Here is a 17,428-nt window from a genome sequence, read left to right as displayed (position 1 = left end):
AAAACCTAATTTAAAGTCTAATTCTAAATCAGGAAGCTGAGTATTGTTTATTTTTGCTAAAGAAAATGTTTTAAAAACCAGAATTTGATAAATGTCAAGTTAATCCATGCATCTTTCCTTTTCTTACCTAAAAAACCTAACCACCCATGCACTTGACTGTCACAAAACCACCTGCTGCTTGAGCTAACAGTATTAAGTCTAGGCACAAAACACATTGAAACAGAAAACACAGAAAAAGAAAAATCCCAAACTCTAAAAGAAAAGGTTAGTTTTATGATAGCTCATTGGTAACGTATTGTCCAGAAGAAAACAAATTTAACCGACAGCAACACGCAAGTTTCCTTTAGCCACCGCATTTTTAAATCTGAAGCCTATAAAATAGGTCTTATAAATCCATGAAGTTTACTTCACCTTCCTGCAACTGGCAGATGAATGCACACTGCAAGTTATATAATTTCTAAAAAAGCAATGCAGCAGATTTACATTTCATTGACTTTGACATCAACTTATGATCAAACTGGAGGGAGGGCCAGGCAGTCATTCTTTAAATGTGTTTTTGTCATGTCAATATTTTTGTCTCTAGGGAGAGTTATTTGGTCACACAACAATATTATCCAAGCTCTTTACAGAACTAACACTTAAAAAACAAACAAAACCATGTCAATTTAACCTACTTAGAAGAGTCATTTAATGCCAGTGGAGTCAGCAGTACAAAAACCAACGCACATCCACACCCAGAAAGCAGAAGCACCAGCGTAGAGTCCTTTATCTTGATGCACTACTATTGGCAGTAAGTTTTACGTAGACCATACGAATGCCTGTATCCTATATTCAAGTTACAGCTGTGACAGCACCTACCAGTCTTATCCCTTTTATTAGAGCTTTCTCAATCAAGAACAGAAATTTGGTTTCTGCCAGAAGTCTGGAACTTTAAGGAGTCATTCTCAAAGCTTTCCAAGTGACTTGAATGCTTTTGTCCAAGATACAATACTTGCTCATTAATTAACCCATCTAGACACAACAGCATGGTCATACTTCTTCTCTATTAATTTTAGTATTTGTTCTTTCCATTTACCCAATGGAGTTAAATGTGATTGAGAAGCAGAAGAGCTAAATCTAGACCACCTAAGGCAAATAAATTTGAGTTTGCTCAAATAAACCCAAAACACCATGTGAGGCTTGTTCTTTACCTCTTCATATTCAGCGCACACACACACACACACACACACACAATCTAAAATAATTCCTAAGACTGATTCCCGCGACTGCAGGAATTCTATCACAGATAAAAATCTACAGCCAAGCTGCAGCATGGAACTGTTAGTGAGCAACAACCTACATATCTTGAGCGGTGACACAAAAGCTCAATAGATCAAATACATTATTTGCTATAGTCACAGCATTATGAGATTGCTCTAAAAAAAAAAAAAAAAAACAACCAACCTAGAACGGGCATTTTCTCTAAGTGAGTAGAGAGGAAAGAACAGAAACAGTTCAGGATTACTGCTTCTGTTGCTTTTCTGGGCTGGGAGATCTCTAGATGATTACTGTGGTAAGGAGACTGTGCTGCTTTTCATGGTTGTAGACAAAGAATTCTCAATTCTGTTGTCCTCAAATCTCCCCATACCTTTCTTGGGAGACGTACAACATCTCCCAGCTGCCGTGCCTTTAAGAGTCCAGTCCCGGTCAACACTTACCATAAAGCGTAGCCTACATTTGTACTGCATTGTAGGTAGACTATAGAAGAGGTTGCGCTAAAGCAGACTGGTTCCTGCCCTTAAACTCAATGAATTCTCATCTGTCTCCCCACCTGATTTCAGCTACCAGCAAGAATTCATGCATCCCCAGGCAAGCAGAGCAAACTTTTTTTGGTTATAAATTTGTATAAACCAAAGTTTACTAACATTATCTGCCACAAACAGCCAAGCAATCTTTAAAAGTCACAGCAGCTTTTATCAAATACAATGTCCTGTCCTGTAATTGGCCTATTTCCAACCAAGTTCTTAAATGATCTCATTTATTTGCATTTATATATGTATGTCTATCATTTGCAGGCTTTTATTCTGTAAAATACGTAAAATCTCTTTGTTCTCCCTAAAGTTCTCAGTACAAAGAGAGCTTAATCCAGCAAAAAACCCCCAAAAACCAACAAACAAAAAAAAACCCTCAGCCACTGCGTGGTGACAGTCTAGATTATCAGTTGCTTCCCATGTAAATAAATGGGATATTCCACCATTTCCAAATGTTACAGTGGAGACACAGGAGGTTTCCTGTGACCATCAGCGTACAGGCAGGTTTCTATTCTTCATCTGTCAGATGTCACCTGTGATCTATGGAACCACAATGGACTTCACTCTTAGCTCTTGTCATGTCGATAGCGAAGCATAGAGACTCTTGTATCAAATACATAAACGCCTAAGTTCCTTCCTGTACTTGATGCACGTCTCCAAAATCTTTCAAAAAGATTTTAAAAAAACCCAACAAGTAAGAATTTTCATATTTTCCATGAGTCTTAATTATTATGGAAGTTTAAAGAAAATTTAAGGACATGTGTTAGTTCAGCATTTACAGCAGCCATCTTGTCGCCAGTTCTTAACACTGACTCCACCATCCATTTTCCTCAGAGTTAAAATTAAATCTTAACACAATGGAACACAGCCTAAACGTGACGCTTGTTAAGTATGTTCACTCTAATACTGGAAATTATATAATTTACAAGCCAGACCTATTCAAAAATTTGAACAGCTTCCAAATGGGGTCACTGTGACAAAACTAATTTCCAGTTAAAGCTATCTTCCCCTTCCTTAACAATGGACATATCCACAATGTTCTAGAGATACTAGTGATAGGAGAGAGAGAGAAAGAGGGAGGTGGGGGGCAGGGATACTCATAAAACTAAGCTGGTCCATCTACAGTCAGCAGAGAAACTGTCCTCTACAGAAGCCTACGCAGAGCAGGAACCTGGATTCAGTGAAGCAAAATATACGCCACGCCAGCAGCCGCAGTAGTACTGGAATCGCTCGAAGCCAAAGCCATGTCTAACGCTAGTTTTGCTTTTATTGTTCTTGAGCAAATTTCACCCTCTGACGCTATTATGGACAACATACAGGGCCTGGCTTATGCAAAGCATGTTACGGCAGGGGAAAGTGGCAGGAAAGTCTGACAAAAATGCCCACCCCACCAACAGGTTAGGTACGTATCAATAGGTTATCAACTGCATTTTCTGTACCATGCTCTTGTGATACAAGCTTGTGCATTAGAAATTTGAAACCATGTTACTACAGCTTCAGAAGAAATAATAAACTCCCCACAACAAGACCCCCCACAGTAGTACCACCTTCAGTCACTTTCCTTCTGGTTTATATATTAAATCGAATGAAAACAAACAAGAAACCTAATGTCCCACGCAAACTACAAGGAAGAATATTATAATGTAACAGAAAACACTTGTATAGTAATTTAGAAGAACCCTATGCATGTTATAATGCAAACCCACATAAATAAGGCATCTCATAATCACAAATGATCTGTAATAACATCAGGACAGCCCCCTGAAAATTTCACACATCCTTAAAAGCCATGCTAGTGTAAACCAGTCTCAAAACAAGCCAACGAGCTCCCCCCCCCCCCCCCCCCCCCGCCCCCTATGTCAATCAGATGCTCCCACAACAGCTTTGTCTCAAATGAATTGCTGTAATGGATCTGCAAATAAGTCCTGTTAAAGGTAGCAGAATATATATACACATACAGAAATAAATAAATAAATAAATAAATAAATAAGGCAGAGTAGTAACATATTGGCAAGGTAGCAGAGATTTCATAAATTTATACTTTACATTACAGATGATTTATCACATTTATTTAAGGTTTAAAATAAAAAACAAGCATAAAATGTATGCTCGTACAACGTAAAGCTATAAACAGAACCAATATGTGCAAGTAGATGTGGCAAATTAAACTGGGGTGTGGGGAAGGGAAGAATAACCCCATCTCCCACGTTATACGGTGTAATTCAGGGCCTGATCACAGTAGTGGGGGCCACATAAGGAGACATACCACAGTCTGAAACAAGCAATGAGCAGGCTGCACAGTCTCCCTGTGATTCCAACAGCTGTACTGACCGTAAAAAAGACAGTAAGTTTAATAGGCTATGGATGCTAATGAGACAGCCGGATGTGCTAGCGAGAAGTTTGAGGCAGCTGGAGAGACTGAAAAAAAAAAAATGTAAAAAAAAACCCAAATCCAAACTTTAGTATACCAATCTGTGCTTTAGAATTAACATTTCCCACTTAAATCTTGTCTAATAAGTGAGCTGACAACTCTAGGCATGACATGGATTCTGCAAGGGTCAGATCAAAAATTTACGGCGTCTGTCATCAAAGATGTGTGTGCGGGGGCCAGTGAGCAGGTAGAAAATGATCCAATAGCTTGTGGAGAGGACGCCTGCACATCCCATGTCATTTCTATCACGTCATCATTTAAAGCCTTCAGCGCTCATTCCTAGCACCACAAATTAAAGGCAGCCCTTGTCATACCATTCCTGAGAACAAAGGACAGGGCTGGATTGCTTTGTTAATTGTCTGGAAGTACCCCGACTATTTAACTGCAGGTACGTCCAGTAGTTTGCCGAAGAGATGAAAATATTCTGAAGTCCCTTACATGAATAATCCTGGGGAGAGTAAGCCTCGGGTGTCTGTCCCTACACAACTTTCACACAGTAAGCAGAGCGGAACTTTCTGCCCACCACACTTGGTCCCCAGTGGGGACCGAATTATCACAGAATCTGAGCTACCTTCCACGTCCAGGACGGTGTCATCTCTCCCCCAAAAGAAAAATGGTATTTGGAGCCTGAATTGCCATTTTTGATGCCATACCTCTCTTGTGAATAATGGAGACTTACTAGCCCAAATCAACTTCAAATCAGGAAAAATTACATATTTTGGGATTTAAAATTCATTCCTTTTAAATACAGTTCTGTTTTCATAGAGAAAGAGTTGATTGTTCTTTGTTTCATTGACAGTGGGGTGACACTTTCTTATTATCTCATTTGCTTTATGCACAATTCTGCATGTTGAATAGCCCAAACATTTTAGTCAGTTTAAAAAAAAAAAAAAAAGTTGTTCTTCAATGAAAATACCTACATAATTAACTTGAAAACAGATGCTACATTTTGTTCAAACACCTAATGAAGCCATGGTAATCTGTACCTTTAGTTCACCTTTGTAAAGAATACATACTATATACAAGTAAGAACAGATTGTCTCTACACACACCACAGGTATTTAAACTAACAGCATTTTACAATCTACTGGTAAGTGCTGCAGAATCACCGCGATGAAGATGCATCACAATTACCTGCTGCAATATCAGCCTGCCCGAGATTCAGTCATCGGTCGCTTACAGAAAGACAGTACCTTAAAGCTACTGGTGAACACTTGGTGTATTTTCACGTATACCTTCCAGCACTTACCCTAAACATGCAATCCTAGAGCTGCATACTACAAAAAAAGTTAATTTAAATTGTACTTTAAAAAAAACCCATATACCACTCTCCCAGGAGCAGCAAACAGTGTGCTGTAGACAAGTAGTAAGTTACTGCACGCTGTCACTACTGACCTCTAGAAACCCTCCTCTGTAATAGAACACTGATCCACCACCCACTGCTTTGCGGAGGAAACTCGGCCAAGTTGTTTTTGTGTTTCTATATCGTTTCCATAGCAAAGGTCAGTGCATGCGTAAGTTAAACTAAAGCTGGAAGGCTAAAGACTGAAGGTCACTACAGGATAAGCCAGAAGGGCTCCACGCCAAAGCAGTTCCAGGCATATTACTATACTGCATACAGTAAACGCATGCATGCATGTAAAAAAAACCCAACCTTTATCACATAAACTCGTGCATTAGAATTAACGTTTTCCCCTTCAGTCTTGTCTAATAAGTGAGCTGACAACTCTAGGCATGACATGGATTCTGCAAGAGTAAAAATCAAAAATTTATAGTGTCTAATCAAAGAGAAGAATCTCGGGGGGGGCAGTAAGCCAAGGGGTACAAACTGCAAAGTTAATAAGAGAATTTTTTGATCATCAAGTTGTATTTTGTGTTACAAAAACTTTTGTATGTTCTTAATGCACATATGGAAAAAACCCTTAAAAAAAAAAAGGTACAACACTAGAGAATATAGATTAATTCAACCACTGAAGACTGTGGTCTTCACAGTCTTTAATTAATTAAAAGTAATTAATTCAACACTGAAGCATTTAAACTCGGAATTTTGTGGCAGTGGTGAGAACCTTTTCCTTGCTGAGGAAAGCAAACAGGTCACATTAAAAAGAGGCATCAATCCAGAGCAAAGAAGTTAGCATTTTTCCAGATTACAAGCAGATTACATTAGGGCCATATCTGGCTCACGTGTCATCAATTCCATGCTCTGATCTACAGCAACGCTTGCAACACTTGACAAGCTTCTGAGAAGACTTTTTTTTAGTCTCCAGTATTTGAAAGTTCTACCTCTGCTCCCCACCTTTTTTTAAATAAAGCAGGTTCTATGTTTTCCATTTATTGTTGCAGGCCAAGTATTACCAATCTCTATGCAAATGTGTTACCTATCCACAAAATTTCTTAAGACCTATAACAAGACTTGAGAAAAATACCCAACAGAAAATACACACTTCACAGAAAACAGGGGGTCATCAGACACTGCTACTGTATGTTGAAATAGTCTGTTTTTCTGAACCAACCCCCCACTTTGTTTATTTAAAAAAAACCCCTCAATACCTAATAGTGTCACTGAATCCTTTCACATGCCTACTCTTTCAGACTAAGAACTAAAGAGAAAAAAAAAAAAAGGAACTAAAACTTAGGGGGGAGGTTAGAAAAATCACGTCATTAGCCAAGTTTCATGCTCAGCAATCAAGCAATACTACGATACTAATGACATTCAGACAGTGCCAAAACCTATTTGATCGTATTTTTAAAGTAATTTTCGGGCAAAACTTTCCAGCATTTATTAGGAAATGGCCATGTTTAACCAAACTTTGTCTGGGGTTTAATACTCATGTTTTATCTTTTATGTGCCTTTTCTTTGCTTGCTAATTGAAGAAGAAGATTCTATCAACACTTCAGTGCTCCTTCACCTCTGCACAATTAATGCACTGCTTACGGCATTACTGGATTGGTAAAGTAGGCTGATTAGAAAGAAAGCTTTTACACACAAATAGGCCTCCCTAAAAATAGGGCATAGTCTTGAAATAAAAGACATGTCACTTTGGGATAACAGTCTTTGTTCACTCAAGTTCACAACTCTATCTTCCCCAAATGCACCAGTATCCATATAAAAACCTCCGTGAAGAACGGGGAAGGAAAGACGGCTATATAAAGAACTATCAGCACTTACTAAGCATTTACTTCAGATGGAGACTTCCTAGGCTTTTCAACACCTTGACATGAAAAGCATGTTGTAACTTGTTATTTCCTCCTTGACAGTCTCATGGCAGCTGGATGCATTTCAGTGACTTTTGTATTCCTTAGAACAGCACCCAAAGTGGTGTAAATGAGGGAAGGAGGCTAACGAGGAGAACGGAGGCGAAAGGAAAGATAAAGCTGGTCTCTTAAACTAGGTATTTTTACTATTACTTTAGACAACTGTATGAGTAAAGATATGGTATAATTCACCATGAAACCTAAACAATCCTGAAGGAAAACAACTTTTACTGCTTAGATTTTGGTCCACTTCTAGGTTTTTGTTTGTTGGTTTTTTTTTTTTTTAGATTTCTTTTAAATGAAATGGCACACCAGGCCTTTGAAGTGTTTTGCCCTCTGAGACAACAGAGATGTGACCCACAAGCTGGAATCTTGCTGACAGCAAAACCAAAGAGGCACTGGTGCACAGCTTTGAAGAACCAAACTTTTTTTCTGACTTTTCTCCACAAGAATTTCACATTTGAGTGGTGTGCAGTGACTTTCTTAAAGAACTGTGAAGACTGCTGGTTTAAAAGCTGAAGGGTTACTCTGCCAAGCTTAACAGCCACCTATTAACAATAACTTGGGAATAAAAGCAAGGGATGACAAAGATCCAAAGGCATGAAGATCAACATAATTTGAAACAAAAGACACACAATGACTAACACCAGTGGTACAATTTATCATGGATTTATCAACAGTTGCAGTTTGAAAAGCTTGAAACAAATCATACATATAAAACCAAGAAATGAAGAGTTCAGTGAAGTTATTGAAAGTCAGACTGACCACAGAGATCAGTGAGTGCTGACCTATAATCTTCAGTGGACTGTTTAAATGAAACTAGAGAAATTTGTGGAAGAAAACTTCATTCAGACCTATTAGGCAATACTCCAGCCACTGGCTCAGAAAGTCTTAACAGCACGTGGGAATTTTTTTACTATTTCATTCTGACTCTGAAAAGGTTAGTGTTACAAAAAGTTAAATCTCTGATTTTAAAATTACATATGTTAAACCAAAATATTTTCTTTCCCTTCCTGACGTGCAGTACTATTTTCTATCACTTATTTCACGTACCTTTCCACCAACTGAGAAGGAAAAGCATGCCCATGAAAAAAGCACCCTCCTTCCCCTTTTGCTAAATAAACTTATCAAGTAGACTCACTTAAAGACTTTAAAATAGTACAGACTTTTGGAATTTTTAAAAAAATAGCAAGACAGAAAAAGAACAAACTTTAATACACTATTAGGTAGTGGCACAGGTCCAACTTTAGAAACATTTTAAAGGTCAGCACAAAGACAATCGGGTCCTGCAAAGGACTAAAGCAAACAAGTCATTGCAAATATCAGTGCATTACTGGTCATGATACCGTATGTTTACACAACGTACTGAACATCCTTCAGGGTTTAAAAACTTGGAATTCTATTTCTGAAGTCTCACACCTTTGCGCACTCACTCACTGCTTGCAGCCAGGATTGAAAGTTTTAAATACTGTATTTTGAAGTGTTTTAGCTCAGAGTTCTGTCCCATTCTACATTACCCAAAAAAGGAGATCAATTTGTAGCTGAAATAGTGTAAGACTAATACTACAATTCCTGCAGTGCAGCATTGCCAGTCAAATCTAACTAGGCATCACAATGCACTTTCCATCTGCAGTTTGCTCTACACTCTTGATAAAAAACCCATGCTATTCCTGAAACACCAACTCCCAAAGCTAAATCATGCTATGGAAAGTTTTTGGACAAGCACTTCCAGGATAGAAACAGGTCGTTCCCATATGACCTATAGATAAAAAAACCCCATAAATTGTTTTTACTTTGGAAAAAGATTACTACTTTTCCACATTTTTGTAAACATATGATACAAAAAGCAGATGACTGTGTTGTCCAGTGTGCCACTCAATGTTTTTCATATTAATTAATGCATTTTCTCAACTGAGTATTCAAACATATAGCAGATGCATCAATATGGCTTTTACTATCTATTTTGGGGATTCTGGAGCAGAAGATGCCTAAAGAGTCATCAAACTGTTCTTGAAAGATACGTGTTTTTAGAATCTCATCCAAAGGTCAGTGTTTTTCCCAACACTGACCACTACATGGTTCACACAGGCTGAGACTTACCTTCTGCCTTCTGGACTTATTTGCAGGTTGTTGTCACCAAACAGTAGGTAATTAGAGCTGGAATACAGCCTGCCTTCTGGTGATGTACAAAATAGGGAAGAATTCAAAACAAAAATACAAACAGAAAAGTGAAGAGCAGGAAGAATGGGAAGGGCCACGAAGCACAGAAGCAGCGCACTGTGTATCTGGCTTAGAGAACAGGGAGAACTCCGATGTAGCTGTTAGTGAAGTAGTTACGTGAATTGGCCACACAGAACACCTGAGAAAAGATGACAGCCACAGAATTACAGGCCAGGAAACAGACACTCATTTAGACAATCCTTCGTCAATTTATTTGTGTCGGATCATCTCTGACATTACTCAATTAGGTCCTCTCTTGTAGGTTAGAGTTTCTTTCACCAGAGCTCAGGCAGACTTTGACAGGCTTATTGAGAATGCATTCCTGTTTCAGAATTTTCATAGTAGGTCAAAATTAGTTTCCTTTAGCTCAGTTAGTTTACTTTTCTCTTCCACAGCAGCTCTTCAGTCATGACTTCAAGCTCTGCGATCACTTTAAACAGTGCTGACATTCACTCCCTCTTTCACAGGTCTCCATTAAACCTCACACAGAAGGTTACTGTTCACTTGTCAGGGAGTAGAAGCATATAACCATTTAAATAAACTAGGTTTTATTTATCACTTCTTTAATTTTTGATCTTACAGCTTTCTTCAGCTGTAATACTGTGAGTTGTCCATATGGATTACATGATGCTTCCCCTCCTCTGTTACTGCAGAATCAACTACAGTAAGAATTTTCCTTATGGCAGAGGAACTGATGGACGATTCTATCCTTAAACCCTTCGCAATGTGGCAAAAAGACACTTACAGTACAGGCAAATTCTTAATAGCTATCACTGCCCCAAATTTGTCATGCATGCACGGGGCACCAGTGGATTCTATACAGCACCTGTTGCAGACACATCATCAATTTTAAAATAAATTACCCTTATCATCGGTTCACATCTAGAACAGATTCCCACTGTGGTACATGGCATGGCCACAGGACCGATATTCCTTCTTGCGTACGGAATGGTGCTAACAAGTCAGCGGTTACCCCAGCAGTCCCTCGGTATATCACATTGTACAGTTACCAAGAAGAATATCACATAGATCACCACCTCACTAGTAGCAGGACAAAAGATAAAAAGGAAATACTTCTTGCTCTGCACAACACAGTTTATGGAATTTACTATCAAAAGATATCATTAAATTTAAAATACTTAAGAAAACTCAGAAAATTGCAGAAGTTGATATAAGTACCAGGAACAGAGTATACAAAACAAGTTTGTTCATTTTAAAAAAGTCACAAATCCAAAATACACAAGTAAAAAAAAAAAAACAACACCCAAAACCCAACTATCCCTGAGAGACCCTTATTGTGTGCCCACCTTCTCTACAATTCTCCTGTGGTTTTGATCATAAGCATTATCCAAGTGAAGTCTCATGAAGAACCCTAACCAATTTAGCCAACAGTAAAAACTCATTCTAGCAAGTGGTAAGTTTTTATGTACGATTTGACCAATGGGAAGGGTGGGAATTTCAAGCAATGATGATCTTTCCTTTAAAGTCATATGAAAAGTCGCAGCTATTTGCTTTGTAGATGGGTAAAGTACTCTATTACAACGGAAAAGGCAGACAGTGCTCAGAGCCTTTCTGTGTCTCCTGACAATGCAATACAAAATTTCCACATAATCTGGATGACGAACTTTCAGCATGCCACCCTTCTCCTTGCTAACTATTCTGCCAAGTTTTTTATTCCTTCCCTGTGAAAATTGCCAGCACTATCTTGCAGATTCTCTACCAAGGTAAAAGAAATTGTTCCAGATGACATGGATTAGCTGGAACATACTCCCAAGAAAGCAGAGATTAAAGTGACAGGAATCTGCTATTTAGAACATTTTGCATTAAAAAAGCTGAAAACAAGAGCATTACAGAATTTGCTTCCTTAAAGTCAATGGACTTATAAAACAAAGCACGATACTCCACTCATTTCTCCTCACATTTGGAAATAAGCTGATTAAACATCCTCACAACAGATGATGCCAAATTTATCAGAAGCTTAGTCTCCTAGCAACAGGTATGGTACAGTATTAGTAATAGATTAATGACATGCACTAATAGATTAATGGCTTGAAGCTATGCACTATCTTAAAATCTTTAGTTTAAATAATACCTCAACTGCACATGCAGAACTACAGAGGTTTCACAATTCAGAAATTAAATACGCTAGCTTTCTATAAAGTAACATACAAGAGTAAAAGAAATTGTGTAGGAAGAAAAAGTACACAGGCCTTCAGACAGCCAAAGATGCAGCAGTTAGACTTGATGATCATTATAGGTCCCTTCCAACTGAAATATTCTATTCTACTTTATTCGCCCACATGCTTTCTTGTCTCTGACACTAGTTAACATACAGTTATTTCACACAATAAAATTATGCGTACTCTGTTGCAACGCTCACACACATGGCAGTGACTAGTACAAACCAAAGAGCAGCAAAAAGAAAAGTCAGGAACAAATAGTAATGAATATCTTGAATTGGATTTGCGTAATAAGCTTCCAGAAGTGCTGGAAAAGAATTTCACTTTTGTATTTAAATAAAGTAATTTTCATCTGGTCGCAGCTATTTAGTATTTACCTTTCACACCAAACTTGGCCCTTAGCATATTGTTTTTCCCAGCAGTGAGTAAAAAGTTAATACAAATCGATGTTTTGTTTCGTAACAACTTCCTCTCTCCCATCAAGCATTAATTTCTAAACCAGCTGGAAGAGACCAAATTGCAAAATAGAGTATTGATTTGTATTTGCATTCATTTTAATTTAGCGAGGCATAGTACGATCCATGTGTTTAAAGCATGAGACTGTCAGACACATAAACACTACCCCCATTTTTAAAACCAGTCTTATTATAGCAAGGTATTTCACAATGGTAATGCAAATAAATAGCTTTTAAATTGTTGGTGTAATTCACATAGATCACAGATCTGTTTTTTCTAACTTGAATCTGGTACTGCAGCTTAGAAGCATCTAGTTCTGCAAGCAAAAGAAAGCTTACATACATTTGTCAAATCTTATAAACATCAGGAAAACAATTTCCCTTAATACAAACATAAGTGCAAGATATAAGCACTCAGGGTGGGGGCGTGGGGGGGGAAGTAAAAAATTAGAGTGCAGTTCACAAAAGCTCAGCAGAGACTTGTATATCCGCTAAAATCTCTCAAGTCTCTGTCCTCATTATGTGTTAAACTTCAGTGGCAGCACCTTGGCTTGTGAAAGTTGTGTCTACTTGTTCTCCACCGACTAAAGCAACACAGGAAGAAATGTGTCCGGCCGACCTTCAGATTCCAGCCTAGTCCTGGCAGCCTCAATTTTCTCTAGTTTGCAGCACAGACTTTCCTCATAAGCACCTGACCCTTGCCTCTGCTGTGCTGAGAAATCTAGTAGGTCTGACAATAGGAGAAAGTTGGAGCTGGTTAGACCATGCTATTGTAATGAGAAGGAAAACATTGAGCAGCTTTGTAGACAACATGAAATTTGGGTGAACAGCTCAGATTAAGAATGGAAATGGAAGGACAAGTAAAGACATTCAAAAAAGAAGACGGAAAGCAGATAATCAGCCTTTTTTTTTTGAGGGAGAGAAAGGAAATACACAAGGTCTTAAGAGAAAAAAAAGGAAGAATGAAAAGAGTTCAAGGTAGATTATCAGAGAACAAACGGTTTGATAAATAGCCCACAGAATATGATTAGGAGTCAGACTGAGAGAAGAAATTCATCAGATGAAGAGCCTGGAGGGAGGAGATTGCTTAGGCAAGGAAAAAGTAGGTAGTTCAAGACATTTAAACTCTGCCCGTACATCTTTATTTATATAGGTATAACATTGGAGCTGTTCCAAAACTGATGTAATTATAAAGCATGACAGAATTTACTGGCCAGAGAGAAGGCATAAACTATAAGGAAAAAAAGCAATAACATGTTTATACTACAGTATGAGTAGGAGAAAGAGAATGGGGACTGATTATGTCAATCCTATTAGCACTTTGCATCTGGTCTCAAATAGTAATGAGTTACTTCCAACTACTGGAATAGGATAAACACATCAAATACATTTTAATGTATAGACTGCTACAGTTAAAGATTAAGCACTGAAACCCTGACTGCCATTTTTTGAAAAGAACAGGAAATACCCTGAATTTGGGGAAAAAGACAAACCCTGCTGTAACCTTAATGTAATCAGACTAGTATTTTTTTCTACTACTTGTCTCATAAAGATCTTATAACTCTTGTCTGATTTGACTTACAAATGAAGCGTTAAATTTTATCTTAACCTGGTTTAGGATTAAGACAAAGACCATTAAGCAAGATTAAAATGACAATTCAAAAAAGAGACATTGCTTTCACCCAAGTGCGGCAAACTGATAAATCAAGGCACCTTAAGAAGCCCCACAGCCCCTCAGCACAACCTTCCCCATGCCCAGTGGATGAGGGTGGGTTCCCTTCCAAGCTGCACGAGCCAGCTGGCACTGTAGATATGAAAGGAGACATCAGTGACTACCCCTAACTAATCCAGAGCCCTTCCCAGCACACAGCAAGATATTTCTGCACAGACCTGAACTCTGAAAGTCAGCAAGGAGCACAGCACAGCTTGCACACACAGTTATACCTACAATGCCAAACCCACACATCTTTCCCTCCAAAGAGTATGATGGCAAAGCTAAAGCTTTCTTATGAAAGCCAAGCCTAATTTACGACCTTATATTTAATCCTGAACTCAACAATAATTGGATGGTGTTTGCAAAGTATTTAAATAATACAATTTAGATGCCGTTAGCATTTGGAACATTTGGCAATAAAGAACCCAGCCACAGCAACGCTTAATGGCAGGTACCAGTTACCAAGAGTTAGACCCCCACCCTCTGGTCAGCCGGATGAGGACCGCTGCCTGCCCTACTGCATTTTCTTGAAACTGACTGAAACTGTCCTAAGAGACAACAGAACTTGCATGATTCTGTTAAGACAATGGAAATCATGTCAAAAAAAAAAAAAAAAGAAAGAAAGAAACAAGTCTTACTTGCTGTTACAGATAACCAATCAAAATCTAATGAAGCTAGGTGACGCCTTACTTTCTAAGGAGATAGATACCATTAAACAGCGAGTAATAACCTTTGGTTCATGCTAAAGGAAGAAAAGAGTTCAGTTTAATTGACTCCAAACATTTAAGTGAAAAGTTAACAGAATTTATGGGTTTCCATTTCACAGAAATAACCTAACGAAAAAAACAAACAAGAGGCATTTATAGTATTCAGAAGCCGTCTCAACACTGAAAGATGATCTCTGATTCAAATGAAGCTATATTGTATTTCAGTATAGCTCAAACTAATCTGTTATGACTTTTCTTACCTGCCCCCATGCACACTCCTTCCTCCTTGAAGTTCATGTTGAATATGTTTGAGTAATGCACTATTGCGCTGTGAATCCATTCAAACACATAAAACTGCACAGAGCATAAAATTGTGATATGCACTGTAACTGTAGTAAGCTGTAAATCTTTAAACATCTAAACCCAACTTTTGTATTGAACAATTTACATTTAAAGGAGAAAAATCTTACCCAGGGAGGACTGTAAGCTTCACACAAGGCAACAATTCACAGCATTGTAAACAGCACCAATTGTGGTTAAAAAATTACCTTCCATTCAAAAAAAGGGAGACTTCCTACCTTCACGACAGGGTGTCCTCCAGTAGATGCTTTTACTGCTCCTCTGCTTCCTTCTGTTTCATAGTGAGCTCTGTGATGAGTTTTAGGCTGGACTTCTATTTTCAGTTCACACTGCCCATAATGACTTGGTAAAGGCCAGTCAAGGGGTGGCAATGAAGATGTGCTGCAATCAAGACAAGCGTGCTATGGTTAATGAACTATGCCACATGGCCACAGCACAAGCAAAGTAACTTCACTGTAAGACACAGACAATGATGTCACTTTCCTAACAAATGATGACCAAATAAGAATAGCTAGTAGCCTAAAATTGTTACTTGACAGTTCCAAATTTTTGCTGGTTCATTAAAATCTTCCATTAAGTATTTCTTTTGGGGTTGTTTGAGTGGGATTTCAAAAGAAAGGTCACCAGTGCTATTCTATAATGCCTTTATATGACTTTTTTATCCTCAAGTATATCAGCAAGCAAATGTTGTTTAGATGGAACAGTGTAAATTCAATCTGCAAGTCATTAAGTTTTAACTCTCTGCATTATTATCTTCCAGCCTGTTGTTTTTGTTTTTCAAAGATAGTTAACGAAGCGCAGTGCTTACCAATCGTTACAATGAACACTATATGATGATCCAAATTTTTAAAGCTAGCAGCCCTATCTGGGTGTAAGGATTTACTGCAACAGACACCAAAGACACCTAAAGTACATGCTTAGCTTATCCATAGATTATATTCACCCTTACACACAGCAGCAAAGTCACTTCAGGGAAGAAGGACAAAACGCAGTTAATAGAAGTAATATGGAAGAACCTCAAAGGAAAATAAATCACATTATGTCACCAATGTTTTCATACCTACCCTTTTACCTGCACAGATTTATAGACTTATGATTCCAGTAAGGTGAACAAGTCACATTCAAGTCAGTCATTACATGGCAGAACAAATTAATTTATGAACATTTAAAAGTGAACATTCATAGCATCACATATCAAACAAGGATATTTACAATAAAAATAAGCTTTTAGTAAAATAGTTTTGTACTACCTTACTCTGACCAACAGGGAAAGCAAATTATGTTTTAAAGAGATGGACAAATACTGGTTTGTGTTGTCATCTGAGAAAGCTCAATTCCATTTCACAGGAAGTCAGGAAAAACCCACCACCAATCCATGCAACTTTCCACAAACACAAATAGCCACAGGTCCAAGAAAGATAAACTATATCTTCTGGAGAATTTAGCTAAGACCTATAAAAGACATCCACAATTGAGAAAGAAGATAATGTTTGGACAGAACAAAAAAAGAAAAGAAATCTCTGTCTTTAGCAAGTATCTGGATGGACTTGGGCTCAGCCTGCAGCACCATGTATCTACTTTTACTATAAAAATCCACGTCACTAAGCATGGAAAAGAGGAAGAAGAAACAGCACCACTTGCTGGCCTCCTCCTACAGAACAGCCTACAAGCCTGTTGACCTGCTGCTTCATGGAGCACCTCTACTGTGCGGTTCAGGAGAGAGCAAACATGACAATATAAGCCTTATCTCCTGAAGCACCTTTCTGAGAGCAATGGGAGGAGTAAGTATTTCCCTTTCTTCTTCCCGAAAGGAAGGAATGTAAGCAATAAATCATCTCCACAAGCATTCAGCGTACAGCAAAGACTCTTCTTCCCCCAGTAAGGAGGTCTGATGTCTGGTCCTTCCACAGCAGTAGTATTTACTGGGTAGGAGAGGACTGCTGATGTCAGCAATAGAAGAGGAAACTGACAGGAATGCAGTATAAGCCCAATCCTTCCAGATACTTACCACAGGCCAAGACGCACTGCCTAAATGCTACTACTGGCTATCAACTAGACTTTGCCATTCACTTTTATAGCTACTGAAGGAGGACTCAAGTCTTCAGTCTGAAAAAGGAAAGAAAATGTCAGGATTAGAAGATACTAAAAGGAGTTTAAAAAGAAATGTAGCATGCAAGAAAATTTTCTTTAGTATTTCTGGAAACCTGTCTCCCCCCCCTGCCATATAACCAAATATTCTATGTCAAAACAGTTACGTCAACACACTGAACAGATACGGTCCCCTAAGAGAACTTGGTATAACGCACACACCACAGA

General features: G+C 38.2%; 1 protein-coding gene across 3 annotated transcripts in view; it reads right to left on the bottom strand.

The window, feature by feature from the left end:
* Positions 1-17,428, bottom strand: part of NFATC3 (nuclear factor of activated T cells 3) — a 104,543-nt gene that overhangs the window by 30,762 nt on the left and 56,353 nt on the right. For all 3 annotated transcript variants that reach the window (XM_080364755.1, XM_080364756.1, XM_080364754.1), the window contains exon 3: positions 15,331-15,493. In XM_080364755.1, the coding sequence (XP_080220881.1) occupies positions 15,331-15,493 (163 nt within the window). The remainder of the gene's footprint in view (positions 1-15,330; positions 15,494-17,428) is intronic.

The sequence above is a fragment of the Falco punctatus genome (assembly GCF_963210335.1).
Source record: "Falco punctatus genome assembly, chromosome: 14".
In the NCBI taxonomy this organism is placed as follows: Eukaryota; Metazoa; Chordata; class Aves; order Falconiformes; family Falconidae; genus Falco; species Falco punctatus.
This window is presented reverse-complemented; position numbering and strand designations above follow the sequence as displayed.